The sequence below is a fragment of the Lissotriton helveticus genome, chromosome 11 (assembly GCF_964261635.1).
Source record: "Lissotriton helveticus chromosome 11, aLisHel1.1, whole genome shotgun sequence".
Classification (NCBI taxonomy): Eukaryota; Metazoa; Chordata; class Amphibia; order Caudata; family Salamandridae; genus Lissotriton; species Lissotriton helveticus.
The window spans coordinates 1,003,840,214-1,003,856,974 of record NC_136072.1 but is presented as its reverse complement, the minus strand read 5'-3'; the positions used below and the strand labels follow the sequence as shown (position 1 = coordinate 1,003,856,974).

General features: G+C 51.0%; 1 protein-coding gene across 10 annotated transcripts in view; it reads left to right on the top strand.

The window, feature by feature from the left end:
* The window catches only part of ACACB (acetyl-CoA carboxylase beta), a 2,338,068-nt gene that overhangs the window by 1,971,224 nt on the left and 350,083 nt on the right, over nucleotides 1-16,761 (top strand). For all 10 annotated transcript variants that reach the window (XM_078667379.1, XM_078667377.1, XM_078667383.1 and 7 more), the window contains one exon: nucleotides 15,785-15,881. In XM_078667379.1, the coding sequence (XP_078523505.1) occupies nucleotides 15,785-15,881 (97 nt within the window). The remainder of the gene's footprint in view (nucleotides 1-15,784; nucleotides 15,882-16,761) is intronic.

Genomic DNA, 16,761 nt, shown 5'->3' with positions numbered 1-16,761 from the left:
CGCTACACCCACACCCTGTGGGACACGGTCGCGGACGTGCTGCCACAATGCCTGGAGGAGGTCCAGGCTAAACTCGCCCAAGCCCTTGCGGAGGGTCGAGATACAGCGCGCTACTCCATCCGGTGTGGGCTGGATACCACGGACTCACTGGGCAGAGCGATGGCAACGACGGTGGCGGTTCAACGCCATGCCTGGTTGAGGTCCGCCAACTTTTCGGCCGATGTCCAGGCCACCCTCCTGGACATGCCGTTTGATGGCCGTCGCTTATTTGGCGACAAGGCAGATCATGCGCTTGAGCGTTTTAAGGACTCCTGGGCTACGCCCAAGTCCTTGGGCCTCTCGGTCCCACGCCAGCAAACGGGTGCCTTTCGCTCCTTTCGTGGCCAAGGAAGGGGCGCTCCCACACGTGCTGCCAGCCACGCGCCGCAGACTTCTACACAGCGCGGTGGCGGCCGTGGAAACCACAGTGGCGGCGGTCGGGGACAACAGCGAGGCCAGTCCACACCTTCCCCTGCAGCACCCGCCTCAAAACCCTCCTAGTCCATGCTTTCAGGCCCATGTGACGCCAGTGGGAGGCAGAGTCCGCCATCACCCCTTCTACTGGCGCACTGTCACGTCGGACAGGTGGGTGCTGCAAATCATCCCCTTCGAGGCGACCCCTCCAGCCATGCCACCGCAGTACCACCGCGTGTCGGGGGATCACTTACAACTTCTGCAAGAGGAAGTGTCGGCCCTCTTGGCCAAGGGGGCCATCGAGCGCGTTCCGGGGCCAGAAGTAGGGTGTGGTTGTTACTCCCACTACTTTCTGGTACCCAAGAAGGGAAAAGGGGGCCTACGCCCTATCTTGGACCTACGGAACGTCAACGGCTTCCTCCGGAAGGAGACGTTCAATATGCTGCCCTAGACCCTGGAGACTGGATGGTAGTGTTGGACTTGCAGGACGCTTATTTTCACATCCTAGTCCTGCCGGCCCACCGGCGTTACCTGCGATTCACGGTAGGCCACGAGCACTTTCAGTTTACCGTGCTCCCCTTCGGCCTTACCAGCGCCCCACGGGTGTTCACGAAAGTGATGGCGGTGGTCGCAGCTCATCTGCGCAGGTTAGGGGTTTCAGTCTTCCCCTACCTCGACAACTGGTTGTTGAAGGCAGGCTCGCCCCAGACAGTCATCAGCCACCTCCAGACTACGGCCGACCTCCTGCACCTGCTGGGGTTCTCCATCAATGTGCCGAAGTCACACCTGTGTCCCTCTCAGAAGCTCCTCTTCATCGGAGCGGTTCTCGACTCTGCGCAGTTTCGGGTTTATCCTCCCGAACAGCGGGTTCAGGATATTCAGGCTCTGATTCCGATCTTTCAGCCTTTATCCCGAGTCTCGGTCAGGTTGACGCTGCGGCTTCTGGGGCTGATGGCCTCCTGCATCCTTCTGGTGCATCACGCCCGGTGGCGGATGCGGGCTCTGCAGTGGGACCTGAAGTTTCAGTGGGCCCAGCATCAGGGCAACTTGTCCGACCATGTCTTGATCTCGGAGGGCACTGCAAGACAGTTGCAGTGGTCGCTCACGGACCACGATTGGGTCAGCGGCAGATCCCTCTCCCTACCCCAACCGGACCACGTAGCTGTGACGGACGCGTCCCTCCAGGGCTGGGGGGGGGCACATGGTAGAGGCAGGGATCAGAGGCCTCTGGTCTCCGGCGGAGTCCCGGCTCCACATCAACCTTCTGGAGCTGCGAGCGATCCGGCTTGCACTGAAGGCATTCCTCCCCTCTGTCCGGGGGAGTGTAGTGCAGGTGTTCACGGACAACACCACCGCCATGTGGTACTGCAACAAACAGGGCGGGGTGGGGTCGTGGACCCTATGCCAGGAGGCTCTGCACCTCTGGCAGTGGCTGGAACATCAGGGCGTGACCCTGGTGTTTCAACACCTGGCAGGTTCTCTGAACGCCAGGGCGGACGAACTCGAATCTCGAATGACGTCTGAACTCGGACGTGGCGCAAGGCCTCTTTCAGCAGTGCGGAGAGCCTTGGTTAGATCTATTCGCCACAGAAGAGAACGCGCAATGTCATCAGTTCTGCGCGTTGGAATTTCCAAGGCGGCACTCGCTCGGAGATGCTTTTCGTCGCGAGTGGAATTGCGGTCTTATGTATGCCTTTCCGCCTATACCACTTCTGCCCAGAGTGCTGAAGAAGATCAGGCGCGACCGGGCCCAGGTTATCCTTTTGGCTCCGGACTGGGCACGAAGGTATTGGTATCCAGAGCTACTCAGCATGTCTGTCGATCCCCCGATTCGTCTGCCTCTTCAGGAGGACCTTCTGTCGCAGCAGCAGGGGACGGTCCTCCACCCGAACCTGTCCAGTCTCCACCTACAAGCTTGGAGATTGAGCCGCGATAGTTGAGGCCATTTGACTTGCCTCCTGAAGTCTGTAATGTCATTCTGGCAGCCAGGCGTCCCTCCACAAAGTCGGTATACGCCTGCAGGTGGAACAGATTTGTGGCATGGTGCACAGCAAAGGTTGTGGATCCTCTCTCTGCACCCCTTTCTGAGGTTCTCCTCTTCCTTCTTCCTCTGGGCACTATCAAGGGCAACCTTTCTGCCCTTTCCGCCTTCTTAAGGCTACCTGATCAGCCATCTTTGTTCAAGTCCCCAATTGTAAATAGGTTTTTGAAGGGCATCACACACATGTTCCCTCCTGTTCCATTCGTGATGCCTCAGTGGGACTTGAACCTTGTACTTACCTTTCTGATGTGTGCTCCCTTCGAGCCACTTCATAACTGTCCTCTCCGTCTTCTTACTCTAAATACTGCTTTCCTGGTTGCCTTCACCTCTGCCAGGAGGGTGAGTGAGCTCCAGGCTCTTTCCTCTAAACCGCCTTTCCTTTCTGTCCATCCGGACAAGGTTGTGTTGCGGACAAGACCCTCTTTCCTGCCCAAGGTAGTCACAACCTTCCACATCGGGCAGTCCATCATCTTGCCCACCTTCTTTCCGCCTCCGCACCCCTCTAAAGAGGAAGAGCGGCTCCATCATCTGGATCCAAAACGTGCACTGTCATTCTATCAGGACCGCACACGCCAGTTCCGGGTGGATGACTAACTCTTTGTTGGTTACGTGGGCGCTAAGAAGGGACGGGCGGTGCACAAGCGGACCATCTCTCGGTGGATCATCTTGTGCATCCAGGCGTGTTACTCCTTGGCTAAGAAGGAACCCCCTGTTGGGCTGAGGGCTCATTCCACTCTGGCCACGGCGACTACGACTGCCTTTGGCCGAGGAGTGCCCTTGCAGGACATTTGTTAGGCAGCTACGTGGGCCTCGCTGCACACGTTTGCGAGACACTACTGCCTGGACAGCCAAGTCCGGAGGGATGGCTTCTTTGGCCGTTCCATCCTCCAGGACTTTCTGGTGTGATTATTGGTTCGCAGACCCACCACCGGGGTTGGTATTGCTGGGGTATCTATTCTAAGGTAAGGAATCTATCACTAACGTGTCTCTTTCAGATGCACAAGTTACTACTTGTGTAACGATATATCTGTAAGAGACATTAGTTAGTGATAGATTCCTTAACGACCCACCCATCCTCCCCGTTCTGCGAACCGATATCTAGGGTTAAGGTCATCCTCTTTCAGGGCCCTAGTTTCATGGCACCAGTGTTGGTTCTATCATGGCTCTGCGTATCTGGCGTGGAAAAGCTGTGTATCAGAACTGACGTCAGCGCGCGAGGGCGGCGTCTAAGTACTCCGACGTCATACCGGCAGTGCCGACGACGGACGCGGACGACACCTGCCGGCGCACAGGGGTATTGCTACGCAAAATTTTCCGGATCCAGTCTGACGCCTGGGGATATTCTAAGGTAAGGAATCTATCACTAACTAATGTCTATATCGTTACACAAGTAGTAACTAGTGCTTCTTGCTGAGTGTTCAGCAGATGCAGGATGCCCTTTGGGGGTCGCTGCTGCACACAGTTTACTTCAGTTGTCAGTTGCTCCGTGCCTGATGATGCAGAATGTGTGCAAGAGAAAAGTGACATCACTTCACAAGGTGGTCTTTAGATGCTAATCATGATGTCACATCCGGAGGCCATGTGGCTTCGACTTGGAGACTGAAGGTGCCACTTTGTATGCTGGACGTATTACAGATTTTTTCCAGATTCAGTCTGATGTGTGGGAAGATTCAAGAGGTGACATCTTTGATGGTAAGTACATGTTTTGCCAGTGGCTCGAACTTAAAGAAAGTGGTCTGTAACCCTTGCCTGAAAACTTAAAGGTCACAAACAAAAAAAATCCACTTTTAGAAGAAGTGCCGTATGAGCCAGGGAAATGGTTAGGGCTCTCTGCACATCCAGAGAATTATATCTTTCCTGTTCATCTAAACGGGGAGATGAGGAAAACGTGGCAATACTGGGTCTTGAGAACAATGGAACTTAGGTGAGACCTTAGGCTACAGTGGTGGTCTGGGTTGAAGAACCGATTTGTCTAAAAAACAAATTAAATAAGATTAAAGACTATTTCCATCTTCCCGATGAATTGGGCACCAAAAATATTGTGGCAGATGGAAATTTCAGGTTAATGGAAAGCAAAGGCTGAGGGACTCTGAAGACTTTGAAGAGTCAAAAGTAATTCCCAATGGCTATTCGACAATGAATTTTTGGACGTCTGATGAAAAAACCTCTAAGAAGTGAGGAAGCCATATTTGAAATAGTTTGCATTTCTGGAGTTCTGAAAGACTTGGGTAGCACTCATTGGCTACACAAAGTTGAAACTACCAAACACAGTACAAAATATCCTCTAAAAAATTAAAAATCACTTGGGGATCTCAAGAGGGAGCTTCGAAACCTGTCAGTATACACTAAGCATCGAAGTTTCAGCAATGCAAAGTGTATACCTTAAGGATTGTGGGATGTATGGGTTGTTCGATGCTGAAAATAACTTTATCTGAAAGAAACCCGTAAGTTATAGATTCCTTACCTTAGAATTCCCCCCAGGCGTCAGACTGAATCCGAAAAGTTTTTTCATCAGCAATACCTCTGCGCATCGAAAGGTGGCGTCCGGTCCGCGTACATCATTGGTGTTGTGTAGCCGGGATGACGTCGCAGTAGCTACTTAGTGCCGCCCTCGCGCGCTGACGTCAGTTCTTTCTATTTCCACGCCAGCCAGCACAGATCCGGAGAGAGCGGTTTTTCCAGTCACTTTTTGACTGACTTTTTCTTGACTTCTTTTTTTAGTCCATCGACTCCTGGCGCACGAGGGATGACCGGCTTCAAGGCATGCGGTTCCTGTAACCGACTGATGTCGGTGACGGATTCGCACCGCATGTGCCTCTTTTGCCTGGAGCGCTGCCACAACCCCAAGTCGTGCTCCGACTGCCGGTCGATGGCACCAAAGGCTTTGCGGGAGCGGTCCCGAAAGCTGCTTGAGCGCCAGTAGTTGGCTCCGCGCCGTTCAAGGTCCTGGTTACGAGGGAGGTTGAGGAGCCATCTCCATTCGTCCAAGTCATCGAAGTCTTCGCACTCGGGTAAGTCAAAGCACAAAAAGAAGTCGAAGAAGCATCATCGGTCTTCGACTTCTCCCCGTCGGTCGGCTGACCTATGGCTCGCGCACGGAGCCTGAAGAGTTGACTCTGGGCTTCACTCCCTTCCCGGGACCCGGAGCGACTCACACCCAACTTCGTAAGTTGACGAGGTGATGCATGCCATCTTTGGGCGGCCCAAACCCTACGGGCCCCGCGCACTTGGTTGGGGGGCCTAGGCCTTCTCCGCCATCGGCGCCGGCCACCGTGCCGCAGGCCCCTCCTGGATCCAGGCCTGAATCGGGATCGGCTCCCGTTGACCTTATTACACTTCCACCAGTTCCGCTTCCTCCGGCACCGTAACTGGCCCTGGTCGTGTCCCTGGCCGGCGTCGACCCCGGCCTCCATCCCGATGTTGACACGGAGCCAGACTGGCATCGCCCGACGCCGGATCCGACACAGAGATGGGTATTTATTCCCCTGTTGACTCCTGGGCTCCCTTTTCGACAAGATTGTTAACCTGAGGAGGAGGACTATAAGGGGTCAGGTGACCCTTTAACTGATCAGATGGAGTCTGAGCAGGACTGGAGCGAGGACCTGCGGGATGCCAGTGGTCTTAACACATCTCCGGAGCTTGGCATGTTGACTATCCTACCGTGGCTAAGGAGGAGGGAGTGTCATACGCAATGGTGTTGCGTAGGGTGGCCGAGGCCCTCAACCTAGAGCTTCCTACGGTGTCGGTCAGGACTAACCTCCTGACAGAGGTGCTTCACCCGGCAGCGAGCTCTTCGGAGCCTTTGCTGCCATTTATTGAGACCCTTACTGACGTCCTTTTGGGCACTTGGTCCAGGCCCAACACGGAGGCACCCGTGGATAGGATGATTATCCGACTCCACCGCCCGGCTCCGGGCAACCCCACTTTCCTCTCCCAACACCCTACCCCAGAGAGCTTTGTAGTCTAAACCTTCACTTCCAAGGGCGCGTTCCCTATTGCTCCACTAAAAAGGGAATCCAAGAAGCTGGAACATCTTGGGAAGAGAAAATGTTCTCTCTTGCCAGCTTGGGACTGCGGTCGGTAAACACTGCATGTCTATTGGGCTGTTTTCCCACTGTGTGGGATATGGTTGCGCAGGTGCTGCCTCAGTCTCCGGAGGAGGCCCGGACAGTGCTCTTCCCAGGCTGTCCCCGCCGGGAGGGATGCAGCTTAGTTTACCATCCGTTGTGGGCTGGATACCGCCAACTCTCTAGGCAGGACGATTTCCACGTCTGTAGCCCTTCGTCGCTACTCCTGGATGAGATCGACTGGCTTTTCGGGGGATGTCCAGAACACCTTGATGGACATACCCTTTGATGGCCGTCGCCTTTTTGGCGACAAAGCAGACAACACTCTAGAACGTTTCAAGGACTCACTGGCTACGGCCAAGTACTTGGGCTTCTCCAGCCTCCCAGTGCAGTCAGCTCTTTGACCCTTTCGGGTCTACAGAAGGGGTGCTCTGCCACATCCTGCCGTAGCAAGTTACCCAACCTTCGCGCTGCAGGGGACATGGAAACAACCGTCGTGGTCCCGGGGGCAGCAGGCGGGCTAGTCCACCAACCCCCTCTGCAGCAGCCTCCAAACCTTCCTAGACCTACAATTTAGGCTCATCAAATGCCAGTGGGCAGCAGGATCCGCCATCACCTCCCCCACTGGCGCACCATCACATCAGACAGATGGGTTTTGCAGATAGTCCGAAGGGGCTACTCCCTCCTCCCCTTCGAAGCTACCCCTCCAGCCATGCCACCGCAATACCACCGCATGTCGGAGGATCATCTGGCCCTTCTCCAGCAGGAAGTTACAGCTCTCTTGGCCAAGGAAGCCATTGAGCGCGCTCCTATCCCAGAGGTAGGTTGTGGTTGTTATTCCCACTAATTTCTGGTTCCCAAGAAGGACAATGGCCCGCGTCCTATCTTGGATCTCATGAACGTCAACCACTTCCTCCGGAAGGAGAAGTTCAAGATGTTGACGCTTGCTCAGGTCTTGTCATTCCTCGACCCGGAAGACTGGATGGTAGCGCTGGACTTGCAGGACGCTTATTTTCACATCCCCGTCTTGCCGGCCCACCGGCTTTACCTGAGGTTCACGGTAGGCCACGAGCATTTTCAGTTTACTGTACTCCCCTTTGGCCTTACCAGCGCCCCCCTGGTGTTCACGAAAGTGATGATGGTGGTCGTAGCTCAGCAACGCAGATCAGGGGTTTCAGTCTTCCCCCATCTCGACGACTGGTTGTTGAAGGAGGGCTCGCCCCAGGCTGTCGTCTCCTATCTTCAGACTACGGCCGACCTCCTGCATTCGCTGGGGATCTCCATCAATGTGCCGAAGTCACACCTGATTCCCGCTCAGAAGCTCCTCTGGACAAGCAGCGGTTTCGGGTCTATCCTCCCTAACAGCGAGTCTGGGATATTCGGGTTATGACTCCGATCTTTCAGCCTCTATCCCGGATTTCGGTCAGACTGACCCTGAGGCTGCTGGGCCTCATGCCTCCTGCATCCTGCTGGTCAGGTGGCATATGCAGGCTCTGCAGTGGGGCCTGAAGTTCCAGTGGTCGCAGCATCACTGGGAATCTGTCCGATTGCATTCAGATCTCGGAGGGCACTGCACGACAACTGCAGTGGTGGCTTACGAACCAGGATTGAGTCAATGGCAGATCCCTCTCCCTTCCCCAACCAGAACACACAGTGGTGACCGACGCATCCCTTCTGGGATGGGTCGGCCACATGGGAGAGGCGGAGATTTGAAGCCTCTGGTCTCCGGCGGAGTCCGTGCTCCATATCAATCTTCTGGAGCTTCTGGCGATCCGTCTTGCACTCAAGGCATTCCTTCCCTCTGTTCGAGGAAGAGTAGTGCAGGTGTTCACGGACAACACCACCGCCATGTGGTACTGCAACAAACAGGGCGGGCGGGGTCGTGGACCCTATAGCAGGAGGCCCTCCGCCTCTGGACATGGCTGGAACATCGGGGCATATCCCTGGTGGTTTAACACCTGGCGGGTTCACTGAACGCCAGGGCTGACGAACTCAGCCGCAGGTGCATGATGGATCACGAATGGCGTATTCACTCGTAGGTGGTGCAAGGTCCCTTTTGACAGTGGGGAGAGCCTTTGTTAGATCTATTTGCCACCGAAGAGAACGCGCAATTTCAACAATTCTATGCGTTCGATTTTCCACTCGCACTCGCTCTGTGACGCTTTTCGAGGCAAGTGGAGTTGCAGTCTGTTGTACGCCTTTCCGCCTACACCACTTCTTCCCAGAGTGCTGAAGAAGATCAGGCGTGACCGGGCCCAAGTCATTCTTGTTGCCTAGGACTGGGCTCGAAGAGTTTGGTATCCCGAGCTACTCAGTATGAGCATGGATCCCCTGATCCGACTGCCTCTTCGGGAGGATCTTCTGTCGCAGCAGCCGGGGACGGTCCTCCACCCGAACCTGTCCAGCCTCCACCTACATGCATGGAGATTAAGCTGCGACAGTTGATTATATTTGACTTGCCTCCTGAAGTCTGTGATATGATTCTGGCAGCCAGGCATCCCTCCATTAAATCGGTATACGCCTGCAGGAGGAACAAATTTGTGGCATGGTGCACAGCAAAGGCTGTTGATCCCCTTCCTGCACCTCTTTCAGACATCCTTTTGTTCTTTCTCTCTCTGGCCCAGCAGGGCTCTGCTCTGGGCACTATTAAGGGCTAACTTTCTGCAACTTCGGCTTTTCTCAGGCTCCCTGATCAGCCCTCTCTTTTGAAGTGTCCTTTTGTAAATGGATTCCTCAAAGGCATTACCCACCTTTTCCCTCCTATTCCGTTTGTAATGCCGCAGTGGGACTTTAATCTGGTTCTTACTTATTTGATGTGCTCTCCTTTTGAGCTGTTTCACAACTGTCCTCTTCGTTTATTGACTTTGAAGACTGCTTTCCTGGTTGCCATTACCTCCGGTAGGCGCATGAGTGAGCTCCAGGCTCTTTCCTCTAAGCCTCCTTTTGGACCCAAAACGTGCACTCATTTTACCTGAATCGCACACAACAGTTCCGGGTAGATGACCGGCTCTTTGTTGGCTACGTAGGCGCCAAGAAAGGCCAGGCTCTACACAAGAGGACTATCTCCCGCTGGGTCGTCTTGTGTATCAAGGCCTGTTATTCTCTGGCTAAAAAGAAACCTCCGGTGGGGTTGCGAGCCTATTCTACCAGGGCGAAAGCAGTTACTACTGCATTAGTGTAGGAGAGTGGGGTCTGCAATCCTATGGTCACCCCAGATTTTTGCTTTTTGCTTCACTGGTTTACAACTTTCCCTGGCTGTGGGCCTGCTAATCAGACCCACAGCCTAGCTGTTCTCTCTCTAAATTGACAACCATGTACTTTAGGTGCATTTACCAATTGGTACTGGGCCACCTTATCAGTCCCTGTACAGTATACCTTAGGTATCCAGGGCATAGGTGTACCCAGGGCCTACCAGGGGCTGAAGCATGTATTATGCCACCCCTGGATGGCCATCTAAAACTGACACAACTGGCTGCACGACAGCTGGGGCAAGGTGGTGTAATCACCCTTTGCTGTAGATATAGTATACCTATATCTAACCCTAAAATGGACACATATCCTCCTATCAGTCACTCCTATGGCAGGCCTTAACAATCCTGAAGGCAGAGTGCTTGGAATTGTGTGAGATGGTGCTCTGGCATGAGCTGAGCCCGTCTGCAGCTTGCGGAACCAAGTCCTAATAGTTGTTCCATGATAACGCTATACCATATACTCTTAAGTGCATTATCGACCTCGCGGTTGAATGCTAACTCTGGTATAACATTATCAAACCATGTCGAGTAAGGTGTCATACGAATTGGAATACTACCCCCTTGCCAATTCTGGCGATGGGGATAGCATTCCACCCTTCTAGAGGGACACGACATGTATGTAACTGTGAACCACGGTTAAAGTTAACTCGAGCCTTGGCATCACAAAATGGATGCTGCCACCACAGACACAAGTCTGACCTCCTGCTGCTGGGAGTCCTTCCAGCGAGGGCAGCGTGGACAAAGGGTTTCCTGCCTTGGGAGGTGCTAGCACCACCCCAGACAGGGTTTTGTGTATTGGGTAGGATAGGCCTGAAAGGAATGAGACATGCCTGGGGCACACAAGGTGCCCTGTGCATACACCGGTTCAAACCAGTTGCTGGGGCACTCCAGCCCCAGCTCTGGCGGGAAACCGGACAAAGGATAGGGGGTGTAACCACCCCCCTTCCTGGTCCCACCCAGGGGAGGGACCTAGTCAGTAGTGCAGCCCCCTTTAGCAGGATAAAGGTAGGAGCTGGTCCCATTCCAAATTAGATTAATCCTGAACTACTCTACAAGAAGAAACTCTGGACTTCGACGTTCTGCTCCACAGAAGACTGAAGAAATCTCCCTTGTGGGCAAGGAGTGTCCACCCTGCATCCGCAGGCACCATCAAGCGTCCAGCGGCTTCACTTTGTCGTCTTCCCTCGAGGATCCAGATTTCAGAGCCCGACGAGACCCGGATTCCCAGACCTCTCCGACCTCAACTCACATCTACAGCAAAGCTGAGACCCGTGGGTGCGACGAGACACGTGGGACCGGCCATCTTGAACGAACCTGCACTTAGCTTCCAGCACGACTCCCGAGGTAAACTCGACCAAGTGCTTTGGGGACTGAGAAGCCCGAGCAGCCCCTGCACCGAAGATCAGCCCTCCAGCATCCACGAGATCTGCGTGGGGCCCTTCTGCTTGTTTGCTGCTCGACGCGTTGTCTGGTCACTTGCCGGCTGGCTAGTGGCCTCCTAGACGACGAACCTTTGAATCTTTGCCGCTGGTCTGGTTGCTCCAGACTGGCCCTTGCTCCCTTCCAAAAGAGGGGCACCCCGGACTCTCCTAGTCCGCACCAGACGCTTCTTTCACTCACCGCGTGGGTTGCCTTTGCCAAGGCCTGTTGACGCCGATTCCGGATCCAACACCGCCGACAGCGAGAGCCTGCGTGGGACAGCTCGTGCCTCCATCCTGGTTGTCGAAGACACCTCCTGGTCCACGTGGCTGCAGAGTCAAGCGTCCACTCTTCACCTGATCGCGACGACGACATCTGGTTCCTTCCTGGTTCCACTCCAGTCACTGGCTAGTGACTGTGAACATTGTCCCCTCTGCTTTCAGGTCTCCTTCTTCACCGATCCACCCTTGGATCGCACCGGACATCTTCCTCCTGGTCGCCTGCAGCATCTTTTCTTTCAGGCTCCATAGACTTCGACGCGAGAACCCGACGCACTTTGACACCTGTGCACCGGCAGTCCGTGGGTGAGGTAACAAGAGAATTTTGGTGCTCAAGGGTAGTTTAACTGTCCTAGTGTCCAGTTCCACAGTCGTTTTAGTCCTATCTAGTCAGGATTGTCCGTACTCACCTTTAACTTGAACTGTACTGTCCATAGACGTTGTTACGCATCTCGCGTGTGAGTTCACACTCTGCACACGCGTCCCGTGGGCCTCCTATTACTTACCTAAGGTGAAGATAGCGTAGTCCTAGCGAACCTCCAGCCTCTGGACAGCTCCATTCCTTTTATCGACTCTCACATTCCACTTACTTAGTATATGGTTTGTCGTGCCTCTAAGGCACCATTGTAATTTTGTGCAACTTGTCGTATTTTTCGTAAGAGATTGTCATGTGCTTAGCCCTCTGACCTCATAAAGAGTTCAGAGGTGTTGTTATTAATAAATATACTGTTTATTTTCATAACAACCTGTGTGGTGTCCTTTCATTTGGTATTCAAGGGGTTATATTGTGGTAAAACAGCTGGCTTCACATGCCAAAAGAGTTTAGCCTAAGACTGCTTTGTCCATGCTATCATTAGGATAGCTGGTCTATAAGGTTGACTTACAACCAATCACCATAAGGGTTGTTTGGACTGATACAAGGTGGTCACTAGAACTAGTGAACATCATATATCAGGCCAACTTACCACAATTAGGACGTGCTGTTCCCCTGCAAGACATCTCTCAGGCAGCCACGTGGGCCTCGCTGCACTCTTTTACTAAGCATTATTGCCTTGACAGTCAAGTCCGGAGAGACGGCTTCTTTGGCCGTTCTGTTCTCTGTGACTTTACGGTGTGATCTTGGTTCACAGACCCACCACCTGGATTGGTATTGCTGGGGTATCTATTCTGAGGTAAGGAATCTATCACGAACTTGTTTCTTTCAGATGAACAAGTTACTTACCTTCAATAACGATATATCTGTAAAAAACATTTGTTAGTGATAAATTCCTTACCGCCCCACCCATCCTCCCCGTTCTGCGAACTGATTTCTAGGGTTAAGGTCATCCCTTTCAATGCACCAGTGGTCAGTATCTTGCATGGCTCTGCGTTCCTGGCACGGAAAGTCGTGTCTAGAACGGACGTCCACACGCATTGGTGCGTCTAAGTAGCTCCAGTGACGTCATCTCGGCGACTACGACGCCAACGACGTATGTGGAGCCGTACGACGACGCCTACCGACGCGCAGGGGTACTGCTGACGAAAGCTTTCCGGATCCAGTCTGACGTCTGGGTGTTATTCTAAGTTAAGTAATCTTTGGATAGACACTGTCTCAACCAGATACATTGTTACCTTAGGTAAGTAACTTATTCTTCTTGCAGCTTATGAGTTATATCTTTTGGGTTGAGAGAACGTGAGAGAGTACCTCTCAATGTTATGGTTGTTCGCCTTGTCCTAGGGGAATTACCACTTAAGATGGCTGCCACCTTTTCTTCTTGATGTTCTATCAAAAGGCTGGAGTAGGCCATGGTTCCACAGGCTGATACCTGAATGTAGGTAGTTGGGGTTGATTGGTAGATATGGGCACTTCTATCTGACCTGTAATAAGTACAGGTGTTCAGAAACCTTAGTTCATCTTGATGACGTCTGGTATACTTGTCTGCGTCAAAACTCTGCTGTGTAACTGGTATTCGATTTTTCAACATTGGGGCAGGCCTTTGCTTGACCTACACAGCTTTGGCCCTTCTCACACTCAAGTTGAAGGACATGTGCTCTTTTGTTGCTGCAAGAGACACGGTGAGAGGTGACATGCAGTCCTACTGTTTCTATGTCTGTTGTCATTTTCCACACTTCCATCACCTTGGATTAACCCCTGTTCATATGGTCCCCCTGGTTTTATTGTCCGGTTTTCTTACTAGGTAGGGGTGGTGGTGACAAACGATGCTTATGATACCTTTTTAAATTTGAGTGTCACTCAAGTGCTGGCTATGCTAAAAGCGTGTATATTTTGATGTATTGCTCCTGTTAGATGTCACGGTGGGGGTATTTTTACATTGAGACACGGTTATTGGTTGGGCCATCCTGTAGGTTGTCCTTACCTTTATGTTTGCTTGGGTGTGTTTTCAACTTTCAAATGTAGTATTTTCTTCCTCTTTTGATCCTGGATCAACTCTGTTGAGTATCAAGGTACTTATTCTTTTCTGTTCTCTCCTGGCAATTGGTTTGGGCTTCAGCCTGTTTTTTCACCTGAGTGTGACAGTGCTGCTGTACTGTCAGTTTTCTTCTTATTCCAGATAACAGTCTCCACCTCTTGTGGGTACGGAATCCAGGGGCTAATGGTCTGCCAGCATTACCCATTGTTGCGCATGGCATTGTTAATTTTCTTGGAGATTCAGTTTGCCTATGTTGTTGCTTAACTTTGAGCCCTTCACTGATAGTTTCCCTCTACCAAGCTTTTTTCCTTCTGCATCATTTAAAAAAAGAAAAACCTTTATGGCATATTTTAATGTAATGGATACACTTCTCATTATATTTTGTTCAGTGTTCTAGGCCACGGGGTCACTTGTTGTAAATTGTAAATTGATACTTGTATAGCGCACTACTCACCCGCAAGGGTCTCAAGGCGCTTGTACGAATACCGCTGTGGAACCCATCCTGGCTTTCCCTTTGAGGTGTCCACTCCTGGGCACCCCCAAGGTGGAGGCCAGGCATCCTTAGCGTTGTGGGGGCCGTTGTGGAGATTAAGCAAGCTATTGCCCAGAGTTGCAGAGTGGGACTCCATGGTTAGAATAGGCACCGAGGCGAGAATGATCAGGTCCGTGGAAGTTTGAGCCCAAGACCCGCCGAGGCGGGGAATTGAACCCTGGTCCCGGGCCAGACCTCTGCATCAGGGTCTGCCGCTCTAACCATTGAGCCACACTTGTTGTGGCGATGTAGTTGCTTTGCGCATCTCCTTCTCGCTCCCAACCAGAGCGAGCATTTGATTGCTGCATTAGTTTCATTTTGTTTATTCCCATAGTACATTGTTTCCAGTTTGGACTTGCAGGGCTGTTTGCCTTCATTGGTCCATATTGCAATATTCTTTCCTATGTTTTTCCGCAGACCCTCCACCTGGGATTTATTGTTTCAGTATTTATTTTGAGGTGAAGAATCTGCAGGCAGAAGTACCCGTCAGAACAATAAGATTATTTTCTACGATAATGTTGTTTCAAGTGGTTATTCTGTTTACCTGTAGATTTCTCACTAACCCATTTGCCTCCCTAGTCTGAGGAGTATTGTGTATTTCATAGTTTTCCAAGGTTCATCATCTCAGTAGATATCCTGAACATCTAAAATTAAACCCGCTGTCCTGCACTTAAGGTGGCCAATACTTGTCCAAACCATGTATTGTTTACCTCTTTTAATATTGGTAAACATGTTTCCTAAATTGGTTTGTGCCATTTAATGTCACTTTTATTGGGAGAGATCTGAATTTGTAGAGGAGAGTTTGATTGGTAGATCTCCTCCTTAGAGCATGTAGTGGAATTTGCAGAGAGAGGTAAGTATCAATGGTAACTAACATAAGGAAAGATGCATATTGTTTTCTTTTGATGAAATACATGCAACTTTGTGGGCATTGAGATTAGAAGATTTTAAAAATGGTACGCTGCCAAAAATCTGACAATCTATTGATACAGATAGCTAACATTTTCTGATTGTGATCCTACTTCACTTATACAGTCAGGAGTACTGACAGCATCCCTAGATGAACTTCTGTGTATGATCATCAGTGTGGTTCTTGGACAACTAAATGAGAATACAGTTGAGGGACAGATTTGTAACTTTGGTTGTGTGGAGTGTGATAACTATTTAACTTTTTTTTATATATCAAATATCTTGTTATTTACAAAAAGTGCAAATAAGACCTACTTGAAATGGAAACTGAAGCACCAAATTAGCTACTGATTGGTATTTGTATTTAATTCTTACTTTATCTTAAATGATCTGTATTCTGTGTGTGTTACTGCTTATGTGTAGGTTAGGAGGCATACCTGTTGGTGTGATAGCTGTGGAGACGCGGTCTGTGGAAATGGTAATACCTGCTGATCCAGCCAATCTTGATTCAGAAGCAAAGGTATGTAGCCAGAGTATGATCGTAAGAAAGCTCTTAATAAGCAGGGGGACTTCTATTGAACATTCTTTATATTTGAGAAAATAAGTATTTTCACTTGCCTCGTGTATGCTCGACATATGTTAACATTGTTTTTACTTTACTATTTCTGTAAATCATTGCTTTGATTTGCTTAAATTATGTATTTGATTTTGTTTCTTTGAGCTGTGCCTGGATCAGCACAGTTTATTTTTCAGCGCTTTAAGAATAATGATAAGTCTATTTCCCTGCTCCAGCCAAAGATGATTCTGCGTTTAGCTGCATTCATTATAGCTTAGTTCCAATTAAGCCATTGCTGACATCCAAAAGACAAGGGTGGTGCAGAAGTAGGAGACTTGGGATTTAGGAAGAGGTTGATGAGAGGAATATAGTATGAATGAATGGAGGCTGTATAAAATAAAACAGATAAAGCAATAATGCTTTAATACATGAATGTACCACGTCAATGTGTAGGTTATGGTAGTCCCAGTGTCACAATAGACGTTTTACCTAATTAGTTAAATGTGTCGGAAATTGTCATGGATACTTACTTCTAACTGCAAATACCTCACATTGTGAATTTTCCTAAGCCATCAGACTGGATTAAGTTCTCCTGCATTCCGGTGGGTGACGTCGTACAACAAATTTGTTCCGCTCTGAAAGCAATGAATGGAGACCAATGTAAGCGCCACCCATGCACGCTGTCATCAGTTCCTTTCTTTCCACACCTCCAGATACAGCTCAGGAGCTGCCCCTTGGTCTTTTGCGACAGGTCCAGTATGCAAGGACCTGTCGCAAACAGATGTCTGTGACAGACCCTCACGAAGTCTGTTTGTGGTGCCTGGGGTCAGACCATGACTCCAAT